The sequence below is a fragment of the Acinonyx jubatus genome, chromosome E4 (genome assembly GCF_027475565.1).
Source record: "Acinonyx jubatus isolate Ajub_Pintada_27869175 chromosome E4, VMU_Ajub_asm_v1.0, whole genome shotgun sequence".
NCBI lineage: Eukaryota > Metazoa > Chordata > Mammalia > Carnivora > Felidae > Acinonyx > Acinonyx jubatus.
The window spans coordinates 56333678-56354491 of NC_069395.1; the positions used below are offsets into that span (position 1 = coordinate 56333678).

General features: G+C 45.9%; 1 protein-coding gene across 2 annotated transcripts; it reads left to right on the forward strand.

Moving 5' to 3' along the window:
• The first annotated feature begins 10459 nt into the window (after nt 1-10459).
• On the forward strand, nt 10460-19133 carry SELE (selectin E). 2 transcript variants are annotated; one of them, XM_015062321.3, is made up of 13 exons: nt 10460-10545; nt 10860-10943; nt 11535-11921; nt 12270-12377; nt 12791-12976; nt 13928-14113; nt 14767-14955; nt 15076-15264; nt 15507-15683; nt 16182-16292; nt 17278-17299; nt 17405-17477; nt 18368-19133. In XM_015062321.3, the coding sequence occupies exons 2-12, from the start codon at nt 10886-10888 to the stop codon at nt 17460-17462; spliced, it is 1671 nt and encodes a 556-aa protein (XP_014917807.2). In that variant the 5' UTR covers nt 10460-10545; nt 10860-10885; the 3' UTR covers nt 17463-17477; nt 18368-19133. The 2 variants fall into 2 exon arrangements, with proteins under 2 accessions (XP_014917807.2, XP_053065242.1); XM_053209267.1 differs by having other exon boundaries at nt 10481-10545; nt 10864-10943.
• The last annotated feature ends 1681 nt before the right edge of the window (nt 19134-20814 follow it).

Genomic DNA, 20814 nt, shown 5'->3' on the forward strand with positions numbered 1-20814 from the left:
GTGAAGCTATTAGTCAGTTGTCTATTAGATAAAGAAAACTCAGAAGAATGTACTTTTGCTTCAATTTTCCAAATATTTCAAAGCAGGGAAGTGACTCATTTCTGACCACTCCAGATAATCGCCTCATTTCTCCTGAGGGTTCTATCAGTGGGAATTACGGCCCGCTCATGTTGGAGAAAGTGTTTCATTTCCCCGAGTCAGACAAGGCTCTCTTAATTAAGGGAAACATTCCACTTGTCAGAATCATAAAGACGCTCCGGTGCTGATTGCCGTTAGCCAGACTGGCTGGAGGCATCTCTCCGTAAGATAAAGTGATAAAATTGAGCTTCTTAAAAAGGTATTGTTCATCTCTTCCTGTCTTCCTATCTGTTAGAAGCAGAGAGAAGGCCTTGCCGGCTTCGTGAAACTGCCCTCTATATTCCTGTAACATTCCCCAGGGGAGTGGGTTTTTGAACTCTTGTGCTCTCTCCAAAATCAACATCGTTGAACAACGAAAGGAACCTCTGACCTTCAAAGGTCGAGGAAGCCAACATCCAGAGAGCAAAAAAATTCTACTTTGAAAGCCAGCCGCGAATCTTCCTCCGCAGTCCTCGTGCTGCACGATGCCTGCATGCTCCTCGTTGCCAGATTTATCTTGTCATCACCCCAGATGCTCTGCGCCCCATAAACATCCACTTGGCGTCAACTAGCCAGTGAAGGGATGCGGCTGGCTACCTGGACTCCTACATCACACGTAGGTGGCCCTTGTCTGTGGACACAGAGGCTGCGCTGGGGTGGCTGACTCGGTGGGGGAGGGGTCCAGACCAGGACTCTTCCTCCTCGACGTCCTCATCATAAAAGAGATTGGTTTCCTCCATTTGTGCTAGCACTGTCCAGCTTTGATATGAAGGTTATAACTTCCCAGAATTCGTTGGGAAGGTTCCAGATATTCTAGTAGAATTTGAAGATATTTTAAAAATATTTTTAAAGTCCATTTCTTTATTTTTGAGAGAGAGAGAGCACAAACAGCAGAGGGCAGAGAGAGAGAGGGAGACGGAGCATGAGCGGGGCGAGGGGCAGAGACAGAGGGAGACACAGAATCCGAAGCAGGCTCCAGGCTCCGAGCTGTCAGCACAGAGCCCCAATGCGGGGCTCGAACCCAAGAACCGTGAGATCATGACCTGAGCCGAAGTGGGGAGCTTAACCAACTGAAACACCCAGGCGCCCCATAGTAGAATTTTAAGATATTTTTAAAAGGGTTTGCAAATGCTACGGGTCAGAACAATTCCTTATTGAGAAAAATCTTCTACTGCTTTCAAATATAAAAACACATAATATTTGAGCCTCATTATTTTCAGCGTGACGCATCCCCCGTAAGAACTGTTCCTTGCTCTTCTGTGATCTGACTATAGGCAGGCGCTCAGCATGAACAGGGCTGTGGAAAAGGCTCCTCAAACTTGTCACTTAGCTTCTCCAAGTTGGCACTCAGGTTGGTACTAGGAGATATTGAGGCGGGTAGCTTTCTCCCATATGGTTTTCTGTCTTTACACCGCACAAAATTAAAGTAGAAAGAACACTTCCTCCCTGGGACACCCACTGTTGTGAAATGCACGATTAGGACACAAGAGCAAACGTTTTACAGTTCGAGTGAATTCGTTCATTTATTAATTCAACACATATCTGTGACCATTTACTAAAAGCCGGGCTGAGCTGGGGCTGGGGATGCGACAGAAAATACAATGCTGTATGAGAAGTCATCATTACGAGGTCCAGAATGACCCCCATTTTTCAGTAAAAATTTGACACCAGCAACTAATGGACAGGAAATAAAACGGGATGATGGCAAACATCAACCTATTGGCAAAGGACCCCACGTAATAAATCAGTCCTTCCATACCTCTCTTTTTTAGGACCATGAAGTTCCAATTTATCATTGGCCAACAGTGTTTCACATATACAACACACACACCAAAAGATAAGCAGCCAGTTTATATCAAAAACAAAAGAAGAAGAAGAAGAAGAGGAAGAAGAGGAAGAGGAAGAAGAAGAAGAGGAAGAGGAAGAGGAAGAGGAAGAGGAAGAAGAAGAAGAAGAAGAAGAAGAAAGCTTTCTCTTTGGCCTCATTAACCACTTTATACCAACCAACTACTGATAGTACCACTAGGTATAAACACACAAAAAAGTTCCTGGAATACTCGGAACAGGATTTGTTGCTGTTGCCTTTTTTTTTTTTTTACAAGTTTTATTTTTCTACTTCGAGATTACAGCAAACGTGGTCACACCATAGGTAGAGTCGGAAGTAGGACAGAAAACACGCTGAAGGCAGGTTAGATCATCCCAGATCCTTAAAAATGGCTGACCCCTCACAACAGGTACAAAACTATAAAAAAAAAACCTATAAGACTACAAATTGCAAACCATTTCCCTTTTTAAAGCACCTTCAAGAGAAAAAGCAGGGCCCTGGGAATATTGGTTCTTCTGTCCTCCCCTGGTGCCCACGTTCGAATCCTGACATGGGGCATCCACGCGGAAGGGGTCATGGCAGCTTTCCCGTCATTTATTTATTTACTTATTTTTCATTTATTTTTAGTTTAACTTTCCCTTTTTGCAGACTAGTCCTCCTCATCGGTCTTCTGCTTCATGGTATCAAGCATCATCATCCTCAGCACCCTTAGTGCCCGCTTGCCCATAACTACCTCTCATTTCTCATCTTCCTCTCCTTCCCCTTCCTCTCTATGCCCTTCCTCTCCATCGCCTTCCTCCTCCATCACCTACCTCCTCCCCTTTCTTCCTCTCTATCCCCTTCCTCCTCTTCTTCCTCTCCATCTACGTTCTGCCCCTACTTTCTTCATTAGCGCTCCCACCAGCAGGCGCATCTCCTCATTCCACCGCCTCCTCCGCAACTTGCTACTTCCCCTTTAGATCCTTGGTGGTGATCTCGGACCTAGCATCCACTGCCACATCTGACATAGCAGGGCTCCCCAGTGATCCCGTGCAGCAGGGTTTTTAAAACAGCAATCATCAGGGTAATTACAGCAGAGGCAGAGTGGTAGCCAAGAACATACACATAGAAGTTGGATAGGCCTGGTTTGGGTCTTAGTTCTACCGCTCACAGGCTATGAGATCTTAGGCAAGTTATCTATCATCTATCTATCTATCTATCTATCTATCTATCTATCCATCCATCTATCCATCTATCCATCCATCTATCCATCTATCTAATTACTATGTAGTTAACATACAGGGTTATCTTAGTTTCAAATGTATAAGATAGTGATTCAACATTTCCATACATCACCCAGTGCTTATCATAACAAGTGTACTTCTTCATCCCCATCACCTATTTCCCCCATCCCCTCACCCACCTCCCCTCTGCTAACCATCAGTTTATTCTCTATAGTTAAGGGTCTGTTTCTTGGTTTCTTGCTCTCTCTTTTTTCCCTTTGCTCCTTTCAGTTCTTAAATTCCACATTTGAGTGAATCATATGGTATTTGTCTTTCTCTGACTGATTTATTTTGCTTAGCATTATACGCTCTAGCTTCATCCGTGTCCTTGCAAATGGTAAGATGTCATTCTTCTTTATGACTGAATAATATTCCATCGTATATATGTGCCACTTCGTTATCCATTCAACTACCGATGGACACTTGGGCTGCTTCTATAATTTGGCTATTGTAAATAATGCTGCTATAAATATTGGGGTGCATGTATCCCTTTGAATTAGTGTTTTTACATTTTTTGGGTAAATACCCAGTAGTGTGATTATTGGATGTAGGGTATTTCTATTTTTGACTTTTTGAGGAATCTCCATACTGTTTTTCAGAGTGGCTGCACCAGTTTGCATTCCCACCAACAGTACAAAGGCTTTCCTTTTCCTCCACATCCTTGCCAACACTTATTGTTTCTTGTGTTTTTGATTTTACCCATTCCGACAGGTGTGAGGTGGTATCTCATTGTGGTTTTGATTTGCATTTCCCTGATGGTGAGTGATGTTGAGCATCTTTCCATGTGTCTGTTGGCCATCTGGATATCTTCTTTGGAGAAATGTCTGTTCATTTCTTCTACCCATTTTTAAAATGGATTATTTGGTTTTGTGGTGTTGAGTTGTGTAAGTTCTTTGTAAATTTTGGATACTAACCCTTTATCACATATGTCACTTGCAAATATCTTCTCCCATTCAGCAGATTGCCTTTTCATTTCATTGATTATTTCCTTCACTGTGCAGAAGCTTTTTATTTTGATGAAGTCCCAATAGTTTATTTTTGCTTTTATTTCCCTTGTTTGGGCAAGTTATTTAAACCGTCTAAGCCTTAACGTCCTCAGCTGTAAAACGGGGACAGTACTACCTAATTCCTGATGTTATGATGATCACATGACATGGTATATTTAAAGTTCTTAGTGCTGCCTCTGGTGTGAAGTGACCAAGTAACAGGGTTACTGGGTGCATGATCATAATTTTTATTCAAGTATAGGGCGGACAAAATGAAGTGTCTGCGGACGGGACATCAGTTCGCAGAGTGAAGAAGTAAGTGTGATATAAGAACTCCTGGGGTTGCGTGATTCAGGAAAGATGACTGCCAAGGGCACATGGTGGGGGACACAACAGTATCTGCTGTACTTTGTATCTTTAATTCCTACTTAAAGGTCTGGACCATCCATGGATTCAGGGGATTAGTCCAACTTCTAAGCAGAGGAGATGTAATAAGCACCAAACCAGACAGCATCACCACAGAATTAACTTCAGCCCACTGGTGCTAATTTAGGCTAGCCATTCACCTACTTCCCGGGTTGCATCTCTGTGATTTAGTCCCTACTGTGGTAGGTAGAATGCTGAAGGTGTCCTCATCCCCCGATTACTGTCCCCTCGCTATCCAATCAAACACTAACCGAGGTACTGCTGGGAAAGGTTTTCGCAGATGGAATTGAGGTTATGAACAAACAGAACCTAAACTAGGGAAATTATCCCGGATTCTCTGCTCTGCAGAAGCAGAAACAGCAGAGAGAGGCAGCAGAGTGGTGGCCAGAAGAGCAATGAGGCAGAAGAAGAAGTCGGAGGGATTTGAAGCGATGGGCTCAGCCACCGCTGGGTTTGGAAGGTGAAGGGGTCATGAGCCCGGTGATGCAGGTGGCCCCTAGAAGCTGAGGAGGACTCCTGACTGACAGCCGGCAAGGAAACAGAGACCTCCGTTCTACAACCCCCCCAAAACTGGATTCTGTCAACCGTCTGAATGACCATGGAAATAGATTCTTCCCAAGATTTCCCAAGATGAGCCCAACTGGCTACATTTTGATTTTGACAATGTGAAACCCAGAGCAGAGAAACCATCAACCATACTTGTGACCTACAGAAACGATGCAAAATAAATTTGTAGTCACTTGTTACAGCAGTGATAGGAAACGAACACACCCATCTTGTCCCAACGCAGCATACAGAAGATCATGTCATTTCCACCTGCAAGCACCTGCCACTCTTTGTGGGAGACTTTGTGTGGCCTCAGGAATCCCCTTGGAAGTGCAGGGGAATTAACCCCGTCCTCCCGGGATCAGCCCTCAGCCAATGACAAAGTGGAATTGGTGGGTCCACCCCAGCTCCATCACCCCTCCTTAGCGCTATTCTTAGGTATGTCCCAGAGTTCCCTGGTGGGGTGAGGCCTTGTTCACACAGTGATAACCTGCTCATTAGCCCACCCTGCACTAGGCTCCTTCCTTTCCCTGTCTTACTTCCTCACTCATCTACTATGCTTCCTGGGATCACCTCCCAAATAAATGACTTTCACCCACATCCTTGTCTTAGGGTCTACCTTGAAAGGAACCCAACCTAAGACACTGAACTCACAGGGCCAGCTAAGGGTGTAGGAAGTGAAAAAGGTTGCTTTAACGTATTTTTCACATGAGAACTAAAGTAGATTTCCCGCTGGGGTTGCAGTCTGAGCAGGCAAGGAATGAACACAAAAGACTTGGTCTTTAGAGTAACACAGACATGGATTTGAATCCCTGCTGACCATTTAGTAACTGAGAAAAATCACAGGCATGTTGTCTAACCCCTCTGGGTCTGTGTTTCATCCTCTGTAAAATGAACTTGATAATGCCTTGCCTTTTATCTTGTGAACTCTGTGTGGAATAAAGCACCTGGTACACAGTAGGCACTTTATATGTGGCATCGTTATTAATTATTAGCTAAGAATAATGAGCATTCGGATGTCAATTTAAGTTTGGATTCAGATTTTAAATTTAAGTTAAATAAATATAGAAATATTTAAACCTGAGGTTTACATTTAATTAAACTGAAATTATAACATTACGTGATACTATAGCCGGCAGGGACGGTCGCCAAACACCTTTGGTTCTCAGATGGGAAACCTGAGGCTTAAAGAGACAAAGAGCTTGCTTCAAGTCACAGAGCTAACTAGCATCGAACAGCAATCTCTTGCCAGTCAAAAAGTGACCCGACCCCAACTTTTCTGATGTGAAACACCGAGTGTCAAGCTAAGAATAGTCCTTTAGGAAACCTCTGTGTCACAAAACAAGCAGCATGGTGGCCAAGGAAAACAAGCAAGGGGACTTTTCTAAACTCCAGGGGCATTTTCCTCGGTCTGTTAACCAGCGTCGGCAAACAGTCTGGCTACACTCAGGAAAAGCTCTGTCAATTCACCAGGCTGCCTACACTTGTTCCTTTCCGCTTTGGAAATTCACCAGGGTTGGCTCATTTTGAAGATACTCCCATTAGTTCGTTCTTAGATCCCAAAACAGTAAGCGGAAACCTCAAGATAAGGCGTTGCCAAATAGGAAGCAAGGAAACACATTAAAATTGTAAGTCTCAGAATCGTGTAGGAAGTTCCAAGGGGGAAATCAGTAGAATTACAGGGTCCTTTGGAACAAGAGGAGGAGAATAAGTGAAGATCTACATACTCACGTTATTTCTTTAGCAGCGTTCTCTTTCCTTGGTGAAAGCCCACCGATTTTCCACGTATAAGAATTCCAAGCATTCACTCATCCCAGATATTCCTCGTTTTTGCCCAGCACTGTTACAAACGGGGCCTCTAGCCTTCCAGCAGAGAAGGTGTCTGAACTACAGTGACACTCCGGTCAAGATTCTGGTACCTAACAACTGAGCACCAGCCATAAGACTTTCTTGATATTCTCTCCTGAATTAGGTGGCCCTGGGCCATTATATCTCTAAGTGGGGTGGGGTTTGGGCGTCTGCATCAAAATCACCTGAGATGTTCATTGAAAGTGCAGGTTCCTGGGTCCCATCCAGACCCAATGAGTCGGTGTCTCTGAATGTTGGACCTGAAGGCGTGCATTTTAGACAAACTACGCGGTGAGCCTCCTTCCTATGAAAGAAGTCTCCGAGCCCCACTCTCCTCCCAGGTGCGGGAGCTCAGGCGGAGAGAGAGCCCAGGGCTCCTGCCTGACCCAGCTGTTCTAAGAGAGCTATAAACTGCAATTGAGTGAACGTGCCCTCCCGGGGAACCAATTTGGAGGGAGCCTGACCAACTTTCCATCAAATAGGCTTATGTTTGGATCAAACAAGAAATGCCATTTTGTGCCATGATCTTCTTAATTTCGTTTAGCAATTTTGGGTGTGCAAGAAACATCACATTTGAATTCTGTAAACAGAACTGTATCTATATTGGGATCTCTCCTCCCTGACTTAGACTGTATGGAAGCACACCAGGTGTTGGCAGAGTAGAACGTGGGAAGAGAAGTCGGCAAGGTTTTTTAAAAAATCAGTGTTCAGCAATAGGGCTCAGCAGGGAGGGAACCAACCCAAAGTGTCAGGGAGGCCGCTGCCCTTGCCTGGCGGCTCCCTTCAGCAGCGAGGACCCAAAGCTAAAGCCACACCTTGAAAGTTGGTCTTGTCCCATGTGGTTCTGGCCGGTGCTGCCTTCTCTTAAGCCCAATAGTCTCCTGCCCGTAGTTTTTATCTGTCCCCAGCTATTGATAGTGTACAGGATGGCTCTGGATAAAATTGGAACATTGGTCTCAGGAACCCCCAAATCATTTTTCTGGCTCTCTCTCTCGCTCCCTCAGGGATGCCTCTTTTCCATAAAAGTGAGAACGAGTCTGGGCACAGAAGGAAAAGTGGGTAAAGTCCTTGATGCCCATTAAAGGCTGGAGAGCAGAGGACAAGCAACTTCCAGGAAAAGGGATGAAGAAGCCAAGAAGTGTGGCGCCTCACAGACGACAGAGCTGTGGTGGTGCAGCCTAGGGTGCGCCCGTGTTTGCACTGCCTTCTTTCCCCTTCTCTCAGCCTCCCCAGTGTGGAGGCTGTAAAGGAGCCAGAGTTGGAACCGAGAAGTCTCTGGACAACAACAGCATCTTCAGAGCCTGGGAGACTCGATGGGGCCTAGAGGCACCTCTAATCAGCCTGTTGCTCAGAGAAATTAGGTTTATTTGTGTGTGTGGGGGGGGGAGATAATACCCAACAACCCTGGCTACTCAACTCTCCCCCAATTCCTTCAACTCGTCTTCCATCTCCAGCAAGTGGGCGCCCTCACGAGATCCTGACAGTCACTGTCACCCCCCTCCTGCCCCTCACTGTGCTGAGGTCTCTCCATGAGAGGGAGGCTGGGTCTGCTCACGGCCTCTGCAGCAACTCTCTGAGCCTGAGGAGAGCCTCTTAGCCCCCAGTACTCAGGTGCCCGGTTTGCTCGCCCAACCTCAGGGGCATATTCTGGGTGGATGCAAGATAACCATAGGGGTGAGTAGGTTTGGAATATCAGACCTCTGGGGATCAATTACCTTTACTGCCAAATTTATTCCACTTTTTATGTCTCTTATCCCCCCTTCTGCTATTGGGGCTCTCTCTCCGGAAGTTCTCTCGATGTAAATTAAGCCACAGAGAGAATTTGCTTTGAAATTGGGATCTTCTGGAAAGTGGGTGTAGAGGTCAACAAGTTTTCCTATGGAAATTCAAGTGATCCCCACTTACCGTCTCCAGCATTTAAATTAGACAAGATGCGGAGCTGGGGGCATTCCGTCACCCCCAGAGAAATGTCAGTATGGAAAGCAGAATAAATGATATCATTTATGTCTCCTTCATTTGCATTTGGACACAGGATTCTTTAAACGGTGCTATACTTACTGTAAAAGTAATAGAGGGCCATTGCAAAAATTGTTGAAAATAGTCGTGAAGAATATCAAACTTCCTCCCAATCTTGCCATCCAGAGATAGTCACTGTTAACATTTTGGTACAGTTTTGTTATTTTTGGCACATTCATAGCTTAAAAGTTTTAAACAAAATTTGAGTCAATTAAATACGAGTACATATAGCTTTCATCTTCTTTTTTTTTTTTTCACTGAAGAAATCATGAATAAATGTTTTCCAGACATGGACATCGAAATCTGTTTCCCATTCATCTTATTTTTTTTTAATTTTTTTTCCCAACGTTTATTTATTTTTGGGACAGAGAGAGACAGAGCATGAACGGGGGAGGGGCAGAGAGAGAGGGAGACACAGAATCGGAAACAGGCTCCAGGCTCTGAGCCATCAGCCCAGAGCCTGACGCGGGGCTCGAACTCCCAGACCGCGAGATCATGACCTGGCTGAAGTCGGATGCTTAACCGACTGCGCCACCCAGACGTCCCCATTCATCTTATTTTTAAGAAACAAAATATGTCAAACATTTATTTCTAGTAATTTAGCTATACTAGCTAATTTATTAGGAGATATTATTTCTAGTAATTTAGCTATAACTATGCACAGAATTAGGTTAACAGATACCTTGTGACAGGTACCTCCGTGAGACAGGTACCTTAAAATGAGTTGAATTGGTAGGTGAGAGAGAGAGAGAGAAAAAACATTGGTGGCCCACTACTGACAGCCACACGTGAGAAAATTAAGAATAGTGGTCCACAGATCATAAAACTAAGTCTGAGTTTGCCTGCGTTTATGAAATCCTGGTTACTACCACAATTACACGAGAGATGCTGCTGATAGCAAAGTTTTTAAACTTTTTAAAGACATCAATTTATGTTATTAGAATTAATTCCTCCCCATTTGTGCCATATTAATAGGATTCACGTAAAATAAAAAAGCATGAGGGGCGTCTGGGTGGCTCAGTCGGTTATGCCTCCGAGTTGGCTCAGGTCATGATCTCACGGTTCACGGGTTCGAGCCCCGCGTCGGGCTTTGTGCTGACAGCTCAGAGCCCGGAGCCTGCTTCGGATTCTGTGTCTCCCTCTCTCTCTGGCCCTCCCCCGCTCATGCTTCCTCTCCCTCTCTCAAAAATAAATACACGTTAAAAAAAAAATGTTTTAAAAATGGTATGAACAGAGGTGAATTAGCTTGGAGGCCCAGGGTTTCTGACATCACTGTAATTTTTTGGCGTTATGGACATTCCCGGGAAACTTTTTGGATGCTACTGGGGAATTCCTGTCTCCTGGGTTTGGATACATCCTCCTATTACTCACAGGAAGCCAGCGCCCCTATAAAGGGGCTGCCGCAGGAGCAGTGCTCTGCTGTTCTTGGCTGACTTCACCCAGAACTGCCAAGTGGCACAAGACAGAAGCAGCCAGCGACACGAGGAGTCAGACGCGGACGCCACCGCCTCACAAAACAGTAAGTGCAGCGTAAGGCCATGAAACAAGATTACCCATATGAACAGATAGGCAGAGAGCCTTTGGATAAACGGCCTGGGCAGGTTCTTGTTGTATTCAGACTTCGTTAAAATCTGGCTTTTCTCTTGCACCTAAACGATGAAAATCTTAACTTGCGTAGGCATTCATTCCCATCGACTTCTTTGAAACAAAGATGGGAGCGCTGTTATCTTTTACCTAAAATCTGCTGCTGCTGAAAACATCATTGTAGAATGAGCTCAGTGACTGGCTACCTAAAATTTCTTTCTGTAATGAATGTTGTACTTTTTCGCCCAGCAAGGCATTTCAAGACTCATCTTTTGATGACAAGAACCCTGGAAGTCATGACTGCTTCACGACTTCTCCCTGCTCTCACTCTTGGTAAGTCAATGTCATTCGTTAGACCAAGGTTTCTCATCCTTGACATTATTGGCAGTTTGGACAGGACAATTTCTCCCCGTGGCGGGGGGGGGTGGGGGGGGGCTGTGCATTGTAGGGTGTTTTGCAGCATCCCGGTCTCTCCGCCCAGGGTGTTCTGCCCCGGGCTAAGGGCAATTTACTTTACCCCTTAGTGCCTCCCAATGTGTCAAGTGCTGATCATAAATGGCCTGCTTCCCAGAGGAATTGTGAGGCTCCAGCAGCACGGAGAGGACCTCGGACAGTGCTTAGTGGCGCATATTCAGTACTCAAGAAAGCTCAGTTATTCTGATTATTATTCTACTGTAGTGGATATACTGGTAGATGGTGGTGGGCAAGTGCAGGGAGAGCATCAAGCGGGGGGCTCAGTCCCCAAAGATATGCACAGTGAATGGCAGTTTCTCCATCTCTCCCCTTTCTTACTTTGGAAAAGAGGAAAAAAATTTGAGTCATCCAAGGCTACCGCATGATGAAAATAAGAGTGCAAAGCCCAGTTAAAAGAGTCAAACCACAGCAGGACTAAACGTTCCATGCCTTTCACGCTTTCCTCTTTAGTGCTTCTCCTGCTTAAAGGGAGCAGAGCCTGGTCTTACAACGCCTCCACAGAAATCATGACTTTCGACGAAGCTAGTGCGTATTGCCAGCAACGGTACACGCATCTGGTCGCGATTCAAAACCAGGAAGAGATTCAGTACCTGAACTCCATCTTGAGCTACTCGCCAACTTACTACTGGATCGGAATCAGAAAGGTCAACAATACGTGGACCTGGATAGGGACCCAGAAGCCTCTGACCGAAGAAGCCAAGAACTGGGCTCCTGGTGAACCGAACAATAAGCAAAGCAATGAGGACTGTGTGGAGATCTACATCAAGAGAGACAAGGACACGGGCAAGTGGAATGATGAGAGATGTAGCAAAAAGAAGCTTGCCTTGTGCTACACAGGTACGGGGCTTGGGGCAGCCCTGGGAGGCAGTTTCAGGGTGGGGGGCGTCTTGACAAGGTGCGGACAGTGTGCAAGAATCGGTCTCCGCTATGGTAATTTTACGTTCTAAACTACAGGGCTTTAAAACATCGTTTGGGAGATTGCTTCTTTGACATTAGCAATCAAGGTCCAACCTCGTTGAGCTTAAAGCTCGGCTTTGGCATTGGGTGAAGCACTTCTATTAAGATCTCTGGCAGTCCACGTCCCTGGCGACGTCGCCAATGATCTCTGTGGCACACTCATGATGCGAAGGAACACATTCTAAGCACAGTAATGATCTTCCTCCCCACGGATTGTGTTTCCTGCAGCTGCCTGTACCCCCACATCCTGCAGTGGCCACGGCGAGTGTGTGGAGACCGTCAACAACTACACGTGCGAGTGCTACCCCGGCTTCAAGGGACTCAGGTGCGAGCAAGGTAAGCGTCGTGTCGCCTTTGCCTTCACTTGAGTTGGTAGCGCCATCCCGCGTCCCAGCTGGCTCTGGCGTCGGGTCTGCCTGTCTTCCCTTCCCTGGGCCACGTGGTGCCCGGTGGCAGTCAAGAGCCGAGGTCGTGAAGTCAGAGTCAGACCCCACCCCCAACCAGCTTCAAAGCCCAGATTTACCACTCTGTCTTAGGGCACCTGGACCAGGTAGTTAAAAACCCCCGAGTCCCAGCTGTGTCATTGCAAAAGGAGGCTAATAATGGTATCAGCTTCAACGGTGAGGCTGATCGGAATGAATGCATAGTGCCTGGCACATAGGAAGCGTAAACAGTAGTTACACCTTCCAGGGTTTTCTCACTTCATGCAAGATGACAGAGAGCAGCACTGATGTGGTTTCTCCTTTCAGCGGTGACCTGTCAAGCGCGGGAAGCCCCCGAGCACGGAAGCCTGGTTTGCACCCACCCTCTGGGGACCTTCAGCTACAATTCTTTTTGCTCTGTCAGCTGCGAAAAGGGCTACCTCCCAAGCAGCACAGAGGCCACGCGGTGCACGTCCACGGGAGAATGGAGCGCCCCCGCTCCTGCCTGCAATGGTAAATCTCTCTCCGAATGCCCAGAACATTCTCAAACTCACCCTTCATTGCCTTGTTTTGTTTCGTTTTGTTTTGGATCCAACGTCACAACGTTTCCAAGACTCGAGGGAAAGTTCTTTCGGTTGTTTTTAGTAGGACTTCCCTTAGCCAATATGTATGGCCAATAGGGTGCCTGCTTGGTTTGAGAGAGGTTTATATCCCATGTTTGCAGTGGATGCTTCTCCGGCTCTGGTGACTTGTAAGTGAGTGCCCATAACAGCAGAACCCACTTGAGAAATCGTAATGACTTATCTTCTCCTGTTTAATCTCTCTCATGCAGTGGAGGTGGATTTAAGACCATGGTAGTCAAGCAGCCCCCATATCTATTTTTCTCTTCAGTCTTTTTAATCTTTTAAGAGAGACAGAGAGAGAGGGAGGGAGAGGATCTCAAGAAGTCTCCGTGCCCAGCACAGAGTCCAATGGAGGGCTCAATCTCAGGCCCCCGGATCATGACCTGAGCTGAAATCAAGAGCCGGAGGCTTGACTAAGCCACCCAGGCGCCCCTCTCTCTCAGTCTTATCTTTCTAGGCCAGAGACGGAAGCTTTTGGCTTCCAGGTCCCGCTGGGCTGACATAAATGAATGTCCTGTGTATGTCAGGACATAACAGGACATAAATCATGATCTAGAATCTGGGTTTTTTTCTTCGTTTTCGCCTTACATAACATAGATCAGGGACATCGTAAAGTAGACCAGAAACCACTCAGCATAGTCAGAGTATAAATCAATCAGAGAAGATGAAAGTATTAATAAAAAAGCATAAAAGTTTTACTGTGTGCGCGCATGTCCCCAAGACTTATCTTAGGACTTTGGGATCTGCCGTTTGAAGGCTGCTTCCTTGCCCTGTTATAAACTCCCATTCAATAGGCAGCGAACATATCTGTAAATTTCATGGTGCTCTTTCAAATCCCCAGTGGTCGAGTGCGATGCTCTGACAAATCCTGCCAACGGAGTCATGGACTGTTCCCAAAGCTCTGGAAACTTCCCATGGAACACGACTTGTGCCTTTGAGTGTGAAGCAGGATTTGAACTAATGGGATCCCAGCGCCTGCAGTGTACCTCATCCGGGAAATGGGACGACGAGAAGCCAACGTGTAAAGGTAGAGTCGCTCCACATCAAGATTGACCATAAACATTCTTTTTCTCAACCTGTACTTGAAATTGCCCATAACTGGCAGGGATGAGAATGTGTCGAGGATGGCGTCATACGTAGAGGCACACTTAGTCCCCGGATAAGCACTAAAACTTAATTCACTGTAAAGCAAGAGCAACAATGTGGAAAGCAAGCAGTTTTCGCTGTCGGGTACTGGTATTCTTGTAGCCAGATACAGCACAGAATGATTTCCAGTGGCACGAAGCCACAAGACCCGAATCAAGCTGCAAAGCAGACACATTTCATGCGCTACCTTCTTACCTTCTTTGCATTTTGGCATCCTCTGTAAGCATCCAGGACCCATCAGTTGCTTTCTGACTACATAACCTTTTCGTCCTGACGGTAACTCCTTCGAGTGTCAGAGCAGTGCTCAGGAACCATTGGTTCCCTGAAAGGCCTCCCTTTACTGAATGCCATTGTCCGTGAAGGGACTGGCGTTCGGAGAAAACACAGGCATCTTCCCAGTTGTCCAGGGAGTCATGAAGAGCCTTGAGACCTCTGAGTGTTGCTTCGTCTATGATGAACCGGGTTCATTCATCAAATGCCAAGGGCCCTCCAGTTCCTCCGCAATGTTTTCTGACCATGATTTTGGTGTCTCAGCTTTTCAGTGCAAAGCCTTGTCCCGCCCTGAGAGAGGCTACGTGAGTTGTCTTCCTGCTGCTTCTGGAAGTTTCCAAAAGGGGTCCAGCTGTGAGTTCTTCTGCGAACAGGGATTTGTCTTGAAGGGATCCAAAAAGCTCCAGTGTGGCCCTACAGGCGAATGGGACAGTGAGGAGCCCACGTGTGAAGGTACAGTTTTTGTCTTTATTTTAACACAAAAACCATGGGAGGGCTGGAGACGCGACTACGTGCGAAACCTGCCGCTGCCCGATACAAATTTCTAATAATGTGCTCGCTCGTGTGTTCCAGCTGTGAAGTGTGATGCCGTCCGGCAGCCCCAGCGTGGCTCGGTGACATGTACCCATTCCCCCGCTGGAGAGTTCACCTACAAGTCCTCCTGCGCCTTCAGCTGTGAAGAAGGCTTCAAATTGCGTGGGTCAGCTCAAGTTGAGTGCACATCTCAGGGCCAGTGGACGCAGGAAGTCCCTTCCTGCCAAGGTAGGGCTGAATTTAGACCTTAAGGGGCCTAGGTAGGGCTGAATTTAGACCTTAAGGGGCCTAGGTCAAAAACTTCAGATGTATCTGAACCTCGATTGCCCCACGGGCCTTGATCCTAACTTGCTACCAGCTGAAAACTAAGTAGTGCGTCTAAGTTACGCCTGCTGATGGCTTTTCAATCAGGGTTAGACATTTTCCAGTAGATCTTTATTAACCGCCGCGCGTGTGCCTGTCGTTTGCAGCCGTACGATGTTCGGGACTGGCAGCGTTGGGAAAAATGAACGTGAGCTGTGACGGGGAGCCCGCGTTTGGCGCTGTGTGTGCGTTTGCGTGTCCTGAGGGGTGGACCCTCAACGGCTCCGCAGCTCTGACGTGCGATGCCACGGGACACTGGTCCGGGACGCCGCCTACCTGCGAAGGTGAAGCATTGATTGGTGGTGGTTGCCTGGGGGGACTAGACGGAAGAAGGGGAAAGCGAGGAACCATTCATTACGTTCAGGCCAGGGGGGTTGCCAAGGTGAAAAAGCTGGTGACCATTTCATTTTATGGGCATAGAGGGAGAACCGAGGAGGTGACACGTGGGCGGAATAGGTAGAACTGCGACGAGGGGGAAAAGGGGATCCAGAGGTAAAAGTAGGGGGGAAAGGAGAGCAAGGGAGGGAGAAGAGAGCGCGTGCGCAGTAGGGACCCAGGCGCAGTGGGTTCTGTTCTTCAAGCCTGGCAGGTGAGGGCGCTCCTGGCCGTGGCCGCAGACAGGCCTGCGCAGGTGGCTTGGGTCGATCTCAGAGGGCTGTAGTGCCCTGTCTCTCCCTCATGCATTGAAATAGACGGCTTATCCATGTGCCAAGAAAAGGGCACAGAAAGACTTTACGTTCGGTTCCTTCTCGTGAAAGTTCTTCCCTCCTCTGTCTCCCTAGCTCCCACTGAGTCCAGCATTCCCTTGGCTGTTGGACTCACCGCCGCTGGGACCTCCCTCATGACGGTAGCATCATTTGTCCTCTGGCTTCTGAAACGCCTGCGGAAGAGAGGTAAGGGAGCTTGGGAACATACTCCAAAAATGTTTTTGAAAAATGTATTTTTTTTTTTCCTCATTGGTGAGTCATGTTCTCTCTTGCACGTTTCTAACATTTTCTTTAATGTTTATTTATTTATTTTGAGAGAAGGAGAGCACAAGCAGGGGAGGGGGGCAGAGAGAGAGGGGAGAGGGAGAGAGAATCCCGAGCATGGAGCCTGATGTAGGGCTCGAACTCGCAAACTGTGAGGTCATGACCCGAGCTGAAATCAAAAGTCAGACATTTAACCCATCGAGCCACGCGGGTGTCCCCTCTCTTGCGCATCTCGGCAGTAATTAGACTCTAGTTACGAAACACTAATAAACTGCAGTATAATTGAGCAGTGGTCCTAGGGAAAGAGTTTACAGTACAGCTTGAAGTGGGAGGGGTTTCAGGAAATAAAAATGTTAGTTGTGTTCACAGCAGACAACTCCAGGGGGTGCCATTCACATGGAATTCTGTGGTTCCCCTCGGAGTGGGTGCAGTGAGCCTGCCATGATGGGTGCTCCCAGGAAGTGGCTAAAACGGCTCCAAAACATTTATTTGGAATACAGACTTCAATGGGGGAAATCTCCTAGGGAATACGCCAACGCACGTAGCCACACTCACGGCTTGTTTGGCTCTACAGAATATTTGACATTTTTAAAAATTAAGTTCTGACATTTATAAAATAGGAACCTTCACGTAAAATCTAGATTTGGGACTTCTCATGAAAAACGGGCAGATGAACTTGGCAAGCTGAGCGGGTAGCTATTGGCCAGCATTAGAAAGCTGCTGGGCCCCTAGGATGAGTGTGCATTTCACGCCCGCTGTCCCCAAGCTGTGTTTGCACTCTGATTATTACAGGGGCCCTGAAGGCATTGGGTTTGCAATCCCTGGAGGATAGAGTCATATTGTTTCTGAATTTAATACGGCCCTGAGAGTCTTTTAGTCCAACTTAATGGTTTTCTTTTTCTTGCAGGAAAGAAATTTGTTCCTGCCAGGTAAGTTGCATTCTTGTCCAAAGCATGCCTTTGAACATTCTACATATTTTTCCCTGTTCATGTCGGAAAACGGTGCTTTACTTAGTGTTTTTACGTACTCCACAGCAGCTGCCAAAGCCTCCAATCAGATGGATCCTACCAGATGCCTTCTGAGTCCCCTTAAGTCTAAAGGAATCAGGTAAGACTTGAAAACCACACATGATTTTGAGAGAGCATATCCTCCAAATCTGCCAGTTTGTGGGGGGAAAATCACCACCTTCACGGTGTTGGATGGAAAACTGTTTCATTTCTTTGTAGAAGGACAGGAACAAGGATCTGGGCTTTATTGAGTCATTTCACTTGTGAAAGTTATTAATAAAAATGATGACAGCTAACCTTTATGTGGCACTTAGTATCTTCCAGAAACTGTTCTGAGTTGGGAATTCTAGGAGATAGAGACTTGTTGCTGTATTTCCTGTTATACAGATGAAGAACACGAGAGACAGACAAGTTAAATAACTTGCATAAAATCTCAAAGCTAGTGAGTGACATAGCCAGAATTCAAACCTAGGCAGTCTGGTTCTAGAATCTGTGCTCTGCTTTGTGAGAATTGTGAAGGGTCAAGTCCCCCTCACCTCCCCCCCCCGAATAGATTTTGTTAATTAATAGTCTTTATTTTTTAAGGCAGTTTTAGGTTTACAAAAAAAAATTAGCAGAAACTGGACTCCCAACATACTCCCTCACCCTCCAATTTCCTTTGTTATCAACATCCTGTATTAGTGTGGCATTTTGTTACAATTGATGGGCCAATATTGATACGTTATTATTAGCTAAAGTTCACCCTTTATATTAGTGTTCTCTCTTGGCTTTGTATATTTTACAGGTTTTGACAAGTGTGTAATGACTTATATCCGCCATTAGAGTATCATATAGAATAGTTTCGCTGCCCTAACTGAATAGGGCTTTGAGGTTCATAGGTGGACTCCCCCGTGATAGTGAACACGGTGGTCCGTGGTAGACGGTGAATTTTGTTGTTGCTATGGATACAGAATATTAAGCATCCTGATGGCATGCTCTCTCTGTTCGCAGGAACACAGTTTCCTCCAGGGAACTAGAGCAATACCCTGAAGATGGCAAGGACAGAGAGCACTCCTCTGGTCTCTGGCCCTCCTCACCTCCCACACCTGCTGCCTTTAAGCTGGGAGCGAGGCACCCATGAGGACTTCACCCATCCAAACTCCAGTGAGCAAGGCCAGTCTGCCATCAGCGAGTCAGTCTTCTCTTCGCTGTTCTCTGTGTCTGGAAAGTACTGGCTGATGGAGGGAAAACATATTCTCTTCCAGGCAAATGTGAAGGGACCCAGGCTCCACGATCTCAAGAATTCCTGTTCTATCTCTCCGCCCCGCTCACTGTGAGATCTCAGTGGAGAACCACAGGATTTTGTGGCCTTGCTTCTTTCTTTTGCCCCTCACGGTGTCTCTGCTGATTACACGGTTGCTGTCATGGGGCTGAAATATTGTCAAGAGTTTAGGGGAAACCGCTTGGCCAAAGATATTCTATCACCAACATGGAAAAAAATGACAATTTTGTAATGCCCCCAGGCAAGTGCATGGGGAAATCCTACTTAATGCTCTGTGCGAGGATGACTAAAGCACAGTCTTAATCACTTTTCTCCCTGTGGGATTCACTGCTTTTTAAAGTGCCGTAAGAGATTGTGCTCTCTTTATTTGCATTGACGACAGAACAATCTTCCCTAATTCTTAATTCAGTGTATGTGTTATAGAGACTCTAAAATATGTACACATTAGGACTGCAACAGGGTAGAAGCGACTTATCCTAGATCTTTGTTCAGTCACAGTTTCTAATGTTCCATCTGTAGTAAATTTATTTCAAAAAAGGGCAAGTACTGTTTATAATGTTAACCAGGGTGAAGTTCTAAATTTTTTGTTCCCGTTGCTTTTCAAAACATTAGTATCAGCACAGTAGAATCTGAATGGCACGCACTCATACACTGTCAGCTCTTTTTCCAGAGGTAGGTTGTTTTCCATGATGAAAAGCTTCCACGGGGCCAAATGTTCTGATTTGCTAAAAGCAGAAATGCAGACAGACGAAGGTACAACTCTTTGAATGTCTCTGTTGACACAAACATGTAGTCATACGGATGTGCTTTAGCATTTCTCCAAAGACGTTTGTCAGGGGTGACGTGTCCACATATAATTCTCATATATTACATTAGATTTTAAATCCATGATAGGGACTCACCTTGTAAAAGATTTGTCTGGTGGGTTTTTTGAAAAGTGGAGACTTTTAATATTTATTCCCTAATTGTGTTATTCTGTTTGTTAGAGTGTTCGTGAAGAGAGGAAAGTCAGTATGAATGAGCATATGTATTTATTTATCAGGGAATTTAAAATTCCTCAGGGATCCCCACTGATCGTTGGCAGTGAGAAATTCTTGGCCAGTCCATTGCCCAAGCTTCTCGCTCCGTCTTGCAAGTTACGTGAGAATCAAAACTCTCCCACACGTACATTAACTTAGCATGTGTTGAAAATCAAAGTTTCTGACAAATGCGGGCTGCGTGTTGGTAAAGGCAAAGCCCTAAGTAACCAGAGAGGTATGCTAAGTGTCAGAACGGTAGAGAATTTTAAGGGGCAAAAGAACTCTGGAAAATAAGGGAGAGAGAAATAAACAACTACTGCCAGCAGACTACCTATAGAATGAATTATTATTTTCTCTGAAATTGTTCGAATGTTGTAAATATTTATACTGTGATGTAAATAGCTGTGTGAAATGCAAATATGGTCCGTGTTTTAAACGGTTTTTAAAACGGGTTTTAAAAAGCATTTTAAATTATGATTCAAAATATTTTATAGTTTTTTAAAGTATGTATTTATTTAAGCTTATGCCATACCTATTTTGTATGTGATGTGGCCAGCGCAAAGTTTGATAATAAACGTGTTTATGTTTAGTGCTGTGTGTAGGTTCTTTCTTAAAAATTCAATTTTATTTGGATAAAATTCGCATGCCGTAACATTCACCCTTTTTTCAGTGGATGGTCCGGTAGTTTTGGTACATTCATAAGAGGGTACAAACATCCCTGCAAAAGAGTTGTGGCTATAATCCAGGAGATTTTGTTCTTCTCCCTAATCTCCCAATGGTACCAAATCCTATCAACACTTCTTTTAATAACCCGTAACCAGCCGTGTTCTATTCCCACGGACAGCCTCGGAACAGACCCTTGTCACCATCCCTGGATTACATGATAAAATCCCCATGAACTCGTTGGTCTCCAGTCTCTGAATCGGCTGCTGGGAGGGACTGTGGACCCAAGTCACTGACACAGCCCACAAGTCATACAAAATCTAGTCTTTTCCTGTCTCCCAGCCTCACTTTACACCATGCCTCTTTAGACATTGCATTCCATCCAGGATGGAGAGCTGTGTCTGCCCACTTTGGTGCCTTTGAACACACTGGGTTGTTTCACCTGGAGTTACCTACCCCCATCAAGGACAACCTACCCCGCCCCCCCCCACACA

Coding starts and splice junctions, on each gene's coding strand:
- SELE (XM_015062321.3), top strand. CDS start 10,886: ATGACAAGAACCCTGGAAGTCATGACTGCTTCACGACTTCTCCCTGCT. Junction 12,977..13,927: donor CCCCGCTCCTGCCTGCAATG/GTAAATCTCTCT, acceptor TCAAATCCCCAG/TGGTCGAGTGCGATGCTCTG. Junction 14,114..14,766: donor CGAGAAGCCAACGTGTAAAG/GTAGAGTCGCTC, acceptor TTGGTGTCTCAG/CTTTTCAGTGCAAAGCCTTG.